The sequence below is a fragment of the Oncorhynchus tshawytscha genome, linkage group LG06, assembly GCF_018296145.1.
Source record: "Oncorhynchus tshawytscha isolate Ot180627B linkage group LG06, Otsh_v2.0, whole genome shotgun sequence".
Classification (NCBI taxonomy): Eukaryota; Metazoa; Chordata; class Actinopteri; order Salmoniformes; family Salmonidae; genus Oncorhynchus; species Oncorhynchus tshawytscha.
Window position 1 is genome coordinate 57,918,763 of NC_056434.1, and position 15,136 is coordinate 57,933,898.

At 42.7% G+C, this 15,136-nt stretch overlaps 2 protein-coding genes across 3 annotated transcripts; one reads left to right on the forward strand and one right to left on the reverse strand.

The window, feature by feature from the left end:
- The first annotated feature begins 4,158 nt into the window (after positions 1-4,158).
- si:ch211-217g15.3 (uncharacterized protein LOC368914 homolog) lies at positions 4,159-5,875 on the forward strand. Its single transcript, XM_024424289.1, has 4 exons — positions 4,159-4,247; positions 4,382-4,448; positions 4,566-4,603; positions 4,853-5,875. The coding sequence occupies exons 1-4, from the start codon at positions 4,240-4,242 to the stop codon at positions 5,523-5,525; spliced, it is 786 nt and encodes a 261-aa protein (XP_024280057.1). The 5' UTR covers positions 4,159-4,239; the 3' UTR covers positions 5,526-5,875.
- Positions 5,876-5,928: 53 nt separating this feature from the next.
- fuom (fucose mutarotase) lies at positions 5,929-11,872 on the reverse strand. 2 transcript variants are annotated; one of them, XM_024424290.2, is made up of 6 exons: positions 11,685-11,870; positions 7,343-7,411; positions 6,936-7,006; positions 6,745-6,843; positions 6,592-6,665; positions 5,929-6,197 (listed from the first exon to the last, which is right to left on the reverse strand). In XM_024424290.2, exons 1-6 carry the CDS (start codon positions 11,767-11,769, stop codon positions 6,131-6,133), a joined length of 465 nt encoding a protein of 154 aa, XP_024280058.1. In that variant the 5' UTR covers positions 11,770-11,870; the 3' UTR covers positions 5,929-6,130. The 2 variants fall into 2 exon arrangements, with proteins under 2 accessions (XP_024280058.1, XP_024280060.1); XM_024424292.2 differs by lacking the exon at positions 5,929-6,197 and having other exon boundaries at positions 6,622-6,687; positions 11,685-11,872.
- Positions 11,873-15,136: the final 3,264 nt, after the last annotated feature.

A 15,136-nucleotide genomic window follows, 5' to 3' on the forward strand; every position in this document is an offset into this window, starting at 1 on the left:
AGGTTGGGGGATTGTGGAGGCCAGGTCATCTGATGCAGCATTCCATCACTCTCCTTCTTGGTAAAATAGCCCTTACACAACCTGGAGGTGTGTTGGGTCATTGTCCTATTGAAAAACAAATGATAGTCCCACTAAGCCCAAACCAGATGGGATGGCATATCACTGCAGAATGCTGTGGTAGCCATGATGGTTAAGTGTGCCTTGAATTGTCAATAAATCACAGACAGTGTCAACAGCAAAGCACCCTCACATCATAACACCTCCTCCTCCATGCTTTATGGTGGGAAATACATATGCAGAGATCATTCGTCTACCCACACCACGTCTCACAAAGACACGGTGGTTTCAACCAAAAATCTCCAATTTGGACGCCAGACCAAAGGACAAATTTCCACCGGTCTAATGTGTATTGCTCGTGTTTCTTGGCCCAAGAAAGTGTCTTCTTCTTATTGGTGTCCTTTAGTAGTGGTTTCTCTGCAGCAAATTGACCATGAAGGCCTGGTAACTCGAATGAACTTATCCTCTGCAGCAGAGGTAACTCTGGGTCTTCCATTCCTGTGGCGATCCTCATGAGAGCCAGTTTCATCATAGCGCTTGATGATTTTACAAATCAAAACAAATAAAAGTTTAATTGTCACGTGCACCGAATACAACAGGTTCTAACCAATAGTGCAAAAAACGTATTAGGTGAACAATAGGTAAGTAAAGAAATAAAACAACAGTAAAAAGACAGGCTATATACAGTAGCGAGGCTACAAAAGTAGCGAGGCTACATACAGACAACGGTTAGTGAGGCTGATTGAGGAAGTATGTACATGCAGATATGGTTAAAGTGACTATGCATATATGACGAACAGAGAGTAGCATAAAAGAGGGGGTTGGCGGGTGGCGGGACACAATGCAGATAGCCTGGTTAGCCAATGTGGGGGAGCACTGGTTGTTCGGCCCAATTGAGGTAATATGTACATGAATGTTTAGTTAAAGTGACTATGCATATATGATAAACAGAGAGTAGCAGCAGCGTAAAAAGAGGGATTGGGGAGGCACACAATGCAAATAGTCCGGGTAGCCATTTGATTACTTGTACCTGAGTCCTATGGCTTGGGGATAAAAACGGTTGAGAAACCATTTGTCCGAGACTTGGAACTCCGGTACTGCTTGCCATGCGGTAGTAGAGAGAACAGTCTATGACTGGGGTGGCTCGGGTCTTTGACACCGCCTGGTGTAGAGGTCCTGGATGGCAGGCAGCTTAGCCCCAGTGATGTACTGGGCCGTACGCACTACCCTCTGAAGTGCCTTGCGGTCAGAGGCAGTGAAGCAACAGTCAGGATGCTCTCGATGTTGCAGCTGTTGAACCTTTTGAAGATCTCATGACCCATGCCAAATTTTTTTAGTTTCCTGAGGGGGAATAGGCTTTGTCATGCCCTGTTCACGACTGTCTTGGTGTGTTTGGACCATTCTAGTTTGTTGTTGATGTGGACACCAAGGAACATGACGCTCTCAACCTGCTCCACTACAGCCCCGTCGATGAGAATGGGGGCATGCTCGGTCTTCCTTTTCCTGTAGTCCACAATCATCTCCTTAGTCTTGGTTACGTTGAGGGAGCGGTTGTTATTCTGGCACCACCCGGCCAGGTCTCTGACCTCCTCCCTATTGTCTGTCTCGTCGGTGATCAGGCCTACCACTGTTGTGTCGTCTGCAAACTTAATGATGGTGTTGGAGTCGTGCCTGGCCATGCAGTCGTGGTTGAACAGGGAGTACAGGAGGAGACTGAGCACGCACCCCTGGGGAGCTCCAGTGTTGAGGATCAGCATGGCAGATGTGTTGCTACCTACTCTCACCACCTGGGGGCGGCCTGTCAGGAAGTCCAGGATCCAGTTGCAGAGGGAGGTGTTTAGTCCCAGGATCCTTAGCTTAGTGATGAGCTTTGAGGGTACTATGGTGTTGAACGCTGAGCTGAAGTCAATGAATAGCATTCTCACATAAGTGTTCCTTTTGTCCAGGTGGGAAAGGGCAGTATGGAGTGCAATAGAGATTGCATCATCTGTGGATCTGTTTGGGCAGTATGCAAATTGGGATGTGTCTAGGGTTTCTGGGATAATGGTGTTGATGTGAGTCATTTTTGCGACTGGACTTAAAGAAACTTTCAAAGTTCTTGAAAATGTCCGTGTTGACTGACCTTCATGTCTTAAAGTAATGATGGACTGCCATTTCTCTTTGCTAATCTGAGCTGTTCTTGCCATAATATGGATTTGGTATTTTACCAAATAGGCTATCTTCTGTATATCCCCTACCTTGTCACAACACAACTGATTAGCTCAAATGCATTACAATGTCACGCCCTGGCCATAGAGAGGCTTTTATTCTCTATTTTGGTTAGGCCAGGGTGTGACTAGGGTGGGCATTCTAGTTTTTTTATTTCTATGTTTTCTTTTTCTTTGTTTTTTTGCCAAGTGTGGTTCCCAATCAGAGGCAACTGTTTATCGTTGTCTCTGATTGGGGATCACATATAAGTTGTCATTCTCCTTTTGGTGTTTGTGGGATCTTGTTTTTTGTTAGCTCTCTGAAGCCTGCAGAATGTGACGTTCGTTATTCTTTTGTTGTTTTTGTTTGGTGTTCTGAGTAATTAAAGAACCATGAACACTTACCACGCTGCACCTTGGTCTCCTTCCAACGGCAAACATTAAAAATTAAGGAAAGAAATTCCACAAATCAACTTTTAACAAGGCACACCTGTTGATTGAAATGCATTCCAAGTGACTACCTCATGAAGCTGGTTGAGAGAATGTCTAGAGCGTATAAAGCTTCCATCAAGGCAAAGGGTGGCTATTTGAAGAATCTCAAATATATAATATATTTTGATTTGTTTCACACTTTTTGGTTACTACATGATTCCATATGTGTTATTTCATAGTGTTGATCTCTTCATTATTATGCTACAATGTAGAAAATAGTCTAAATAAAAACCTTTGAATGAGTAGGAGTTTTGACCGGTAGTTTACATGTAGGTAGAGTTATTAAAATGGCTATGCATATACGACAACAACAGAGAGTAGCAGCTGTGTAAAAGAGGGGGGGCAATGCAAATAGTCCAGGTAGCCATTTGATTAGATGTTCAGGAGTCTTACAGCTTGAGGGTAGAAGCTGTTTAGAGTCCTCTTGGACCTAGACTTGGCGCTCCGGTACCGCTTGCTGTGCGTTAGATTAAATTAATTAAATGTCAGGAATTGTAAAAAACTGAGTTTGAATGTTTTTGGCTAAGGTGTATGTAAACCTCCGACTTCAACTGTATCATACACATTTGAGTGTCCCGGACTTACATTTACATAAAGTCTATGAAACCAGGCTGGTGGGTGTCTTAAGGGGGGTTGAACTATGTATGTGTATGTTTGTGTGTGTGTGTAATTAGCTCCAGTGACACAGTGGTGAAGGCTGTTAGAAGATTAGACCATGGTAACATCAGATAGCATAGTAGATGGTTAATGATTCATCTCACTGTGTTGTTATGCTGACATACAGAATCTGGGCTAGGCTTGCTGGCCCCAGTGTGTCAGACAGAAACAATAATATCAATAATATCAATATTAAATTCAACTTCAGCAGCAGTATGTCAGACTTGTATAAATGACTTCATATTTCCAGAATACAATCCATTCCAAACGTAAATGTGTAACTATTTTGTCCCTGTGCGTTGTCATTTAAATCCATCACAGATTAAGAACAGTTAGGGCCTCTTTAGTGTGTAGCAGTGGTGATGGCAAGGTTAAAATGTCACTTATGACTTCCTTCTCCACATGACGACTTCTCATAGTGTATACCCTAAACTAAACAACCTATTCAAATGTCATAGCCAAACAACCCAAACATTCTTTATTTTGACCTTTATTCAACTAGGCAAGTCAGTTAAGAAAAAAATCTTATTTCCAATGACAGCCTAGGAAGAGTGGGTTAAGTGCCTGTTCAGGGGCCAAACGACAGATTTGTACCTTGTCAGCTCGGGGATTTGAACTTGCAACCTTTCAGGTTACTAGTCCAATAGTTTAACCACTAAGCTACCCTGCCGCCCCAACATGACAGCCAACATGACTAATAATACTGAATAACTGGGTGAGTTCAAAGGTCGAAATCAGAGTTTATTATACAACCTTTGATCTATTGTGTGTCAGTACAGGTGTGTGTATCACCCAGACTATAATATCAGCTGAGAAACACACTGGAAGAACACTTCACAGAGACATCATGTTCAGGTAAGAACCTCTTCCTGTACTTTCAGAGGAAAACCACTGCCATATAGTACAGAACACAGTGAATCAGTTGTCAGTTAATCAGGTTAATAATCATCATCAATAGTCAATAATCATCATGTCTCTCTTCCTCTCAGAATTTCTGTGTTGATCTGCATCTCTCTACTGGTTTATGGCAACTCAGCCAAGCCATACAAGTCCTGGGTACGTACCGTAGACTGCATAAATATAACTTTACTTCAATTTATGTACTCGCCTCCCTTCAGTGTACTAGGTACTATTATTCTCCTATGCACCAGTCTTCTGTTCTCTCTCTTGCAGGATAAAGTGGCTGAGTCTGCAGTCCAGGAGACTCTGATGTGAGTCCTCTCTGTTCTGTTATCGTTCGGTTCATATATAATAAAATATTCAGACCTGTGCAGAAAATGTGTATCAGCCTAAAGCCGGGATGCAATCCAATCGCACTTTGTCGACAATGCGCCGTTTACCTTGAATGTGAATTCCACAAATGCGCTAACATTGTCCACAGCATTATACAGATTGAATCTCGGCCTGCGTTTCCCTCCCTCCACCCAGTGATAATGCTTCACTGTTCACTCCCTCTTTAGGTCTGAAAAGGAGGTGATGTTTGATCTGGGGCTGAAGCAGGTGGAGGCTCCCAAAGACATGGACATCACTAACAATGGCATCCACCCTGTCATGCCCATCTGGAAGAACATGAGAGGGGGGGGTGGGAAGAGAAAGAAGGTAGAAAAAGAGGTAGTCCAAGGCAGATACTCCACAACCGAGGAGGACATGGACCATCTATACCACTCATCCATGGAGCAGCCCCATGATGCTGACCTGGCCAGAGCCCGATCTCAGTCAGAGGACACCTTCGTTGGGATGGCCATCCAGACAGAGCCCCTAGAGGAGGATAACACCAAGTACTACCAGGAGGCTGGGATAGATCTAGATAACATCTCTCATCTCTTCTCAAGCCAGGTGGATCCACGGCACCCTGAACAGGACTGGGACGAACTCTACCATCCAGAGATGAAGAGGGGAGACGGGCTGTACCAAGTGGACGTGCCTCACCAGGGGGAGCGCTCTGCTGTAGGGGCAGAGGTCAAGGGTCATAGTGAGCCAGAGGAAGACAGGGATGACCTCTACCATGGTGACCGGCCTGTACCTGTTCAGGTGAATGGGAGTGGCCAGGACAGGCAGCAGTCTGCCGATCGGCCCTCTCAGAGGATGTACAGAGAACCAGAGGAGGACCTGGATTACCTCCATCATCATTAATTAAACACATAAGACCCATGATATCTGCCCCCTAACTGTCAGCTCTACAGTCAGCTACAGCTCTACTGCATCCAATCAAATACTGGTTATGATGAGAAAAATAATTATGCTAATGATGAAATAATTTATTTCACTGATGGTAATATGGTTTTGAGAATTTTTGTTGAGAATTTCAAAATGAATTGTTTGGTTAAAAGCTGTACATACAGCAATGGGTTAAATGCACATCGGAGTGACTCTATAGAAGTCTATAAACTAACACTGTATGGATCTAACCGTTTATTATATGTTTAGTAACCAGTACTGTATAAGTCGATCTTCTAAGACATTAAAGACACTTGTAACCTCTACTGTAATGTCTGTCTTACATCTAATTAACAATCATTCACATGGAATACAAATAGAAAAATCACTATATTGTTTATTTACAATTGATACATTGCATTTTAGATTTCAGATGGATCTTGACATCAACATTAAAATAATATATATTTTTTAAGAAAATCTAGATGTTTCTCAGAAACATGCAAACTCAAATTCTTAGGTAATTTGTTAGGTAATGCAAAATTTGATTGTGCCCCGTCGATAACATTCATTGTTGTGTGTCAATCTAGTAGTTCACCCGGGATGACTCCCTTCTTCAGTATCAGGCACCCATAGAGCGCTGTCTCCCTGTTTATAAAGAGAGAGGGACACAGTAAACACACACACACAAAACTAGAGAGATACCTAGTCAGTTGCACATCTGAATGAATTCAACCGAAATGTGTCTTCCACCATTTAACCCAACCCCTCCGAATCAGACAGGTGCAGGGGGCTGGCTTAATTGTCGTCATCGGCGGCCTGGGAGCAGTTGTTGTTGGGTGTTAACTGCCTTGCTCAAGGGCAGAATGGCCGATTTCTCCACCTTGCCAGCTGGGGGATTTGAACCAGAGACCTTTCGGTCACTGGCCCAACGCTCTTAACCGCTAGGTTACCTGTCACCCCATTTATCTACACTGATACACACACACACACACGCGCACACGGACACGCACACACAAAGAGAGAAAATCCTGTATCTCACCCAGTTGCTACAACAGCAAAGGCTTTCTTGGCTCGTTCATAGAATGCAAATCTCTCCACCTTCTCTAGAGGAGCCTGGACACAGAACACACAATAACTTTCCTCAACATATAAGTATGTGTGTGTGCGCAAGCGTTCACCCCTATCCACTCACCTGTACCCCAGCATGTGCCAGCTTCTGTCTGAAGATATCCCATACAGGAGTGGCTAGTCCCCTTTTTTTGTCACTGTCCACCAACTCCATCACGGCAGCCTACACACGCACATGCACACAAAACAATTGGTCACTGTCCAGCTAGCTCTCCAGATGTGACATATTGACATTTCCAGTTGCTGGGGACCTACCGGGCTGGGGACGTAGGTATCCAGGGGCAATAGCTTCAAAATGGCCTCCAAAAGCTCAGCAGCCCCTAGACCTGCAGGAAAATCACAGAGACTGACCATATGATACAATACAACACACACTTTAATTAAGGCCAGTATCGTGACACTCGTTAGTATCGTGGCAACACTGGCAAGGAAACAAAACACAAAGCAGATTTAACTTCTTTAGGAAAACAGCCCTGATGTTGGAAACAATTATTTATTTATTATTTTCCATGCTATAGCAAACAATATTTTACATACATCGTGTTTTCATTTTTGCCAGGGGAAAAAAATATAAGTATACTACATACCAGTACTACACAGCATAAGTATCCAGAGTGTTTTTTCTGTTCCCCTGGTTAAGTAAAGATTAACTATACACCTACCATCAGCTCGGATCTCAATGGGACCACAGGTGCAGGTGGAGGAGGTAGGGAAGTTTGTATCAGCCAGAACTGTAATGAGACAATGAATTCAAATATATCAATGTATCTTTTATTGTCCTTGTTTGAGACTTCAATCTGTAACCAGGAGTTTGAGTTGAGAGATGAGTTGACACATTATTTTTTTTTTTAAACAGAAGTTGCCAGATTGACTGGATGAGGGATAATTGAAAACTGTAATGTCTTCTATTTACTATTGCATACATGTATACATGATCCCAATTTTAATTTCAAGACTCAGGCAACTTGAAAAAACAATATGCTGATTTATTGTTACATTGTATTGTTACATTGAACCATATCACACGCTGAAGTTTAAAAACTCAGTGTGGATAGTGCTAAAACAATGATGTCATATTTGAATTCTGCCATCTTTATGCACATTCAACATTACCATAGGTTACATGTGGTAAATGTGGATTCCTAGAACTGCACTGACACTAGGGATGGGGAAATGAAGCTTCCTGAAGCATTTAGGCATTATTGCCAATTGTGTCGAAAATAAGTTAATTACTCAATGCTTTAATCAACACAGTGTTTAGTTTATGAAGATTCCCATTAGCTATTGCACATTCCTGGGGTCCACAAAAAAACGTACACATATGACAAAGTACAGAACAGTAATAGACGAGATCGACATAAATTATTACATTAAAGTGGCACCTGCTGGTCAAAGGAATTGAGTGCAGACAAATTATTATAGTTGCCTTCCCACACGCCGTCGTTAAGTGCGCAGCGTAGCCGTTTTGATTTCTACCGAAACCAGAGATATTAGAGAAATAAGATATATGAATCTATTGGAAAAATAGATGGAGGAACTTATAGCGCTGGACAACGAATGGAGAAATGTATAACGCCCCACCCTGCGCCCAATTGACTCCCACTCACTCTTTGAAGGAGCGCACGCCTTGTCCCAAAGAACCCAGAATGCACCGCACGGCCCGACGCATGGGCAACATACACTATCAGCGATAGTACGAATCCAATGGAAATTCCCATCTCCTCAAAATTATCTTTGCCGAGAAACAAATACCAAAAGTGTTTGTTCGATTAAACCAACCTTCGGACGTAACTGATCATGAGCCTCTGATAACACGATTACATGCATCGGCACCAGGGTTGCCATGTCAGTGCTTTTACCTAATATTTGGCCTATATAAAACGATGTCGGGCAGAAAAATATATTGGTTGCGGTTTGCTGGTTTTTGGGATACTTCTAAGTTGCACCAGCTGCCATGGAATCTCTTAAAATATATATATAAATATATATATACAGTGCCTTCAGAAAGTATTCATACCACTTGACTTTTTCCACATTGTTTGGTTACAGCCTTATTATAAAATTGATTAAATGTTTTTTTCCCCCTCATCAATCTACACACAATACCCCATATTGACAAAGCAAAAACAGGTTATAGTTTTTGCAAATGTATTTAAAAAAAAGTGAAATATCACATTTACACAAGTATTCAAACCCTTTACTCAGTGCTTAGTTGAAGCACCTTTGGCAGCATTACAGCCTAGAGTCTTCTTGGGTATGACACCACAAGCTTGGCACACCTGTATTTGGGGAGTTTCTCACATTCTTGTCTGCAGATCCTCTCAAGCTCTTTCAGGTTGGATGGGGAGCGCTGCTGCACAGCTATTTTCAGGTCTCTTCAGAGATGTTCGATCGGGTTCAAGTCCGGCCTCTAGCTGGGCCACTCAAGGACATTCAGAGAGTTGTCACAAAACCACTCATGCGTTGTCTGGGCTGTGTGCTTATGGTTGTTGTCCTGCTGGAAGGTGAACCTTCGCCCCAGTCTGAGTTCCTGAGCACTCTGGAGCAGGTTTTCATCAAGGATCTCTCTGTACTTTGCTCCATTCATCTTTGCCTTGATCCTGACAAATCTCCCAGTCCCTGCAGCTGAAAAACATCCCCACAGCATGATGCTGCCACCACCATGCTTCACTGTAGGAATGGTGCTAAGTTTTCTCCAGAGGTGGCGCTTTGCATTAAGGCCACAGCGTTAAATCTTGGTTTCATCAGACCAGAGAATCTTGTTTCTCAATGTCTGTGAGTCTTTAAGCGCCTTTTTGCAAACTCCAAGCAGGCTGTCATGTGCCTTTTACTGAGGAGTGGCTTCCGTCTAGCCACTCGACCATAAAGGCCTGATTGGTGGAGTGCTGCAGAGATGGTTGTCATTCTGGAAGGTTCTCCCATCTCCACAGAGGAACTCTGGAGCTCTGTCAGATTGACCATCGGGCTCTTGGTCACCTCCCTGACAAAGGCCCTTCTCCCCCGATTGCTTAGTTTGGCCGGGCTCCCACCTCTTGGAAGAGTCTTGGTGGTTCCAAACTTCTTCTATTTAAGAATGTGTGTTTTTGGGGACCTTCAATGCTGCAGACATTTTTTTGGTACCCTTCCCCAGATCTGTGCCTTGATACAATTCTGTCTCGGAGTTCTATTCCGTCGACCTCATGGCTTGGTTTTTGCTAAACAGATAGGCTAATGTGGCTATAATATGCTACATAATATTTCTGTTTATTATTTATAAATTAGCAAACATTTATAAAAACCTGTTTTTGCTTGGTCATTATGGGGTATTGTGAGTAGTTTGCTGAGGACTTTGATTAATCCATTTTAGAATAAGGCTGTAAGGTAACAAAATGGGGGAAAAGTCAAGGGGTCTGAACACTTTCTGAAGGCACTTTATATATATACAGATAGTATCAGTCAAAAGTTTGAACACACCTATTCATGCAATTGTTTTTCTTTATTTGTACTATTTTCTACATTGTAGAATAATAGTGAAGACATTACAACTATGAAATAACACATATGGAATCATGTAGTCACCCCCCAAAAAATGTTAACCAAATCAAAAGATATTTTATATTTGAGATTCTTCAAAGTAGCCACACTTTGCCTTGATGACGGCGTAGCACACACCTACCTGGAGCTGGCAAACAGATTCAATAAATAGCCTATAACTTGTGTGTATTGTTGTTGTAGCCTTGTGTTATATTATGCAACTATTAATGGCCATGTTCAGTTAATTAAATTGTTATCAAGTTATCAAAGCTCTATCGCAATTGCGGCGATCAGTTGTTAGAACGCATTAGATTGAAGGTCAATCAGATTAGGCTACAGGTAAAACATATATATAACTAACACTGGCTATTGGGAAACACAAGCACTTCTTACCTCTAAATCGCCAAGCTATTCATGTTGAATAAATGTGTGTTATTTTGAACTCGATTTTGAAATCGTTCAGTTCACAGCTTGCCTACATTTTGCCTAGGCTACTGTAGACTATCCAAAATAAGATGTAGGCCTATCAGGGGCTAAAGGCTACCTGCATATATCTAAGCAAAACCATGGCAAAGTTGAATTACAATAATAAACCTAGATTTTAGTCTGTAGCCTATGCATATTGAAATGACAGGTCAATCTCGCAAATGGGCCATTTATAAATGTTTTGCAGTCTTAACATCTGGCACAATAATAATGGCAGAATTGCCAGAAAATAGCCTAACATTCGTTAAAAAAAAAGTTCATCCAAGTGTTTCTTGCTCAGAGATTTGGAGATCCTCTGTCCAACTTTCATCACTCAAACTCCTGTCATTTATCTATAGTGCGCAAAGGAGATGCATTTACAATTACAAAACCGGGGTCGAGCCCTGCATGCTGCTTGGCTAAAAGATGTGGTATATCAGACCGTATACCATGGGTGTAACAAAACAAAAGTTACTGTTCTAATTACGTTGGTAACCAGTTTAAGCAATAAGGCACCCTGAGGTTTGTGGTATCTGGCCATTACACCGGGGCTAACGGCTGTAGAGTCACCCTGCATTGCGTCCCGCTTAACAGCCCTTATGGATGTCGATTTAACTCGTTTGACTGCAATGATTAAGCAATAAGGCATATGGCCAACGAGTTAAATCGACATCCATTGACAGAAAGTGATCGGGCGAGTTTAACAATGGCCAATTATCCTCTTGCGACATATTCAAATGTCTTTCTTACGACATGTCATAGTTCACAATAATTCATATTTTGATGAAAACATAATTTTGCTTCTAACGTCCTTACAAGTTACGTCGAGATTCCTTCTTAATTGTCTCGATAACGTTATGGAAAAAGGGTTTATTGTATACATCTGTCCGTTTTCAGACCTTTTGCGCGGGTTTGTGTGGTCATTGTCTTAGAACTTGTGGCTGTACCTGGCAACGTTCACAGACCTTCACTGAACCAGCAAGTTCCATGTTCGCCCTTACGAGCGTAGCTAGCTGATTTATTTACCCAGTTCGTCTCCGTGGCCCATCTTGGCCAGGGCATACAGCAGCTCTGGCGACAGAATGGACGGTATTCCTTTTAGAATAACCATAGTAGCAGGTTCGATAACACAGGCACTTTACAGAAGGAAAAAGACGACCAGGAAGTAAGTCATGAGATCAGAGTGCTTGTAGGCTATTTGATTAGTCTAACACAGGTTGCCGAACTACAGTCAGTGAGGGCACACCCCTCTTCAGGGGCGGACTGGGGCAGATATTCAGCCCTGGCATTTCAGCCACAACAACCCACATAACCGCGAGCGCGCACTCCCTACTACTTACACGTACAGGCAGTAATGCTACTGAAACATAACCTAGGCAACTATAGGACAGCGTGTCTATGTCCAAATATCAGAGACTGTTACCATGGTTATTCCACAGAAATCAGTCTGAAAGAAGTCGCTGTAAAAAAGATGCAATTGTCTCTACAGGCCAGAATGTTGAATACAATGATATTTACCGGTTGTCTGTGCTGTTGGTCCTTTTGGCTGTAGGAAGTTTGCCAGCTGATTGCATGGGACAACTTTTGTCTGTTCCTCAGTTAAACTCGGTCATTGTTGACATACTGTATTGTGCAAGTCCTCTGCGAATTGCATCAGCATTGAAAACACAAACTGACATACAGACCAGCATATTGAAAATCAGGTTAATAAACACTACTCTGTGGCTATTTTGTCATAGATTACCTCCTGCATAAGGAAAAAAATCTGCAAAGTAAAGTACTTTCAAATGAAGTTTATTCAACAGTCTGACTTGTGATGGGACTGTTCACAAAGATGTTAGAGACGAGAGAGGAGTCTTCCACTCTCAGATTCGTAGAAGCTAAGCGTTTCTCAACTTTTACTGTACCAGTGACCGGTGAAACATAGCCCTCCTTTTTTTACCAGCTCATGTTTAAGACAAATGCAACATGTAAAAAGCACCACTGAAGATACAACTGTCTGTCTGTCCATCTGTCTGTCACTCTGTCTGTCTGTGATTCTCCTTGTTCTCCTCTGTTGTCGCTCTGTCTGTCTGTCTGTCTGTCTGTCTGTCTGTCTGTCTGTCTGTCTGTCTGTCTGTCTGTCTGTCTGTCTGTCTGTCTGTCTGTCTGTCTGTCTGTCTGTCTGTCTGTCTGTCTGTCTGTCTGTCTGTCTGTCTGTCTGTCTGTCTGTCTGTCTGTTTCATTGTTCTCCTCTGTTGTCACTCTGTCTGTCTGTGATTCTCCTTGTTCTCCTCTGTTGTCACTCTGTCTGTCGGTCTGTCTGTCTGTCACACCTAAGTGTTAATAGTTAAAATGACATATAGACCCTACATATTAAGGAAATGGCAGTACATCTGTGTCTCTCTGTTTTCTTCCTAACCACTGCACTCACCTCTGAGCTGTCTATGCTAAGCCTATCATCTTTTCCCACAGCACTGGTACCAGAAGTCCAGGGGACCATACTGCCTGTGCTGGGCCCAGCAACATCCTAGTTGTGAATGAATAAACACATTTATTAGATAAAGAAGAAAGATTACTGAATAAATGCCCAATAGATGACCATTGGCTCATAATACCTTATGAAAGCCTAAATACTTACAGTATGTCATACATGTGTCCCCATCCTAAGTGTTAATTATATAATATATCTCCAAAATATCAATAAACTGGCAGAACATGTGTCAGTGTTTGTCCCTCTCAGTTTTCTCCCTACGTCCACTACACTTGACCTGCTGCAGCATCAGCTGAGATATATGTGCCGCGAAGCCTAGCATCACTGGGACCAGGGGGCCACACTGCCTGTGTTGGGCCCAGCAACAGCCTAGGGTAGCCCTTTATTTTAAGGTCCCATAATAAACCATTATTAAGGCATTTACAAACCGTTTGCTCAACATTTATTAATCATTACTCCCACATTTGTAAATGTTAGTAAGCTAGTTATTCACACGTGTGAATACAGTACCAGTCAAAAGTTGACATACCTACTCATTCCAGGGTTTTTATTTTTACGATTTTCTACATTATAGAATAATAGTGAAGACATCAAGCTATGAAATAACACATATGGAATCATGTCGTAACCAAAAAAGTGTTAAAAAAAATCAAAATATATTTTATATTTGAGATTCTTCAAAGTAGCCATCCTTTGCCTTGATGACAGCTTTGCACAATCTTGGCCTTCTCTCAACCAGCTTCATGTGGTAGTCACCTCGAATGTATTTAAATTAATATGTGTGCATTAAAGGTTGAATTTCTTAATGTGTTTGAGCAAATCAGTTGTGTTGTGACAAGGTAGGGGTGGTATACAGAAGATAGCCCAATTTGGTAAAAGACCACTTCCATATTATGGCAAGGACAGCTCAAATAAGCAAAAAGAAACAACAGCCCATCATTACTTTAAGACATGAAGGTCAGTCAATGTGGAACATTTCAAGAACTTTGAAAGTTTCTTCAAGTGCAGTCGCAAAAACCATCAAGTGCTATGATGAAACTGGCACATGAGGACCGCCAGAGGAAAGGAAGACACAGAGTTACCTCTGCTGCACAAAATCTAATTGTAAGGAAGTTTCAAGGTTTTGCCTGAGGTAGAGTATCTCATGATAAGCTCTAGACCACACTATATACCAAGAGAGTTTTCATCTATATTCTTCATAGCTGTCTATTTACCACCACAAACCGATGCTGGCACTAAGACCGCACTCAATGAGCTGTATACGGACATAAGTAAACAGGAAAATGCTCATCCAGAGGCAGCGCTCCTAGTGGTCAGGGACTTTAATGTAGGGAAACTTAAATCTGTTTTACCTAATTTCTACCAGCATGTTAAATGTTAAATGTGCAACCAGAGGTAAAACAAAACTCGAGACCACATTAACCACATTAACTCCACACACAGCTAAGCTAAGGACCCTGGGACTAAACACCTTCCTCTGCAACTTGATCCTGGACTTCCTTACGAGCTGCCCCCAGGTGGTAAGGGTAGGTAACAACACACTGATCCTCAACACAGGGGCCCCTCAGTGGTGCGTGCTCAGTCCCCTCCTGTACTACTCCCTGTTCACTCATGACTCCATGGCCAGGCACGATTTCAACACCATCATTAAGTTTGCCAATAACTCAACAGTGATAGGCCTGATCAACCGACATTGATGAGAGCCTACACGTGTGGTGCCAGGATAACAACCGCTCCCTCAACGTGATCAAGACAAAGGAGATGCCTCCCGGGTGGCGCAGTGGTTAAGGGTGCTGTACTGCAGCGCCAGCTGTGCCATCAGAGTCCCTTCGCGCCCAGGCTGTGTCGTAACTGGCCGCGACCGGGAGGTCCGTGGGGCGACGCACAATTGGCCTAGCGTCGTCCGGGTTAGGGAGGGCTTGGTCGGTAGGGATGTCCTTGTCTCATCGCGCACCAGCGACTCCTGTGGCGGGCCGGGCGCAGTGCGCGCTAACCAAGGTGGCCA

Coding starts and splice junctions, on each gene's coding strand:
- si:ch211-217g15.3 (XM_024424289.1), top strand. Junction 4,449..4,565: donor CCAAGCCATACAAGTCCTGG/GTACGTACCGTA, acceptor TCTCTCTTGCAG/GATAAAGTGGCTGAGTCTGC. Junction 4,604..4,852: donor GCAGTCCAGGAGACTCTGAT/GTGAGTCCTCTC, acceptor CTCCCTCTTTAG/GTCTGAAAAGGAGGTGATGT.
- fuom (XM_024424290.2), bottom strand. CDS start 11,769: ATGGTTATTCTAAAAGGAATACCGTCCATTCTGTCGCCAGAGCTGCTG. Junction 7,412..11,684: donor GGGCCACGGAGACGAACTGG/GTAAATAAATCA, acceptor GTCTCATTACAG/TTCTGGCTGATACAAACTTC. Junction 7,007..7,342: donor CATTGAGATCCGAGCTGATG/GTAGGTGTATAG, acceptor ATTTTCCTGCAG/GTCTAGGGGCTGCTGAGCTT.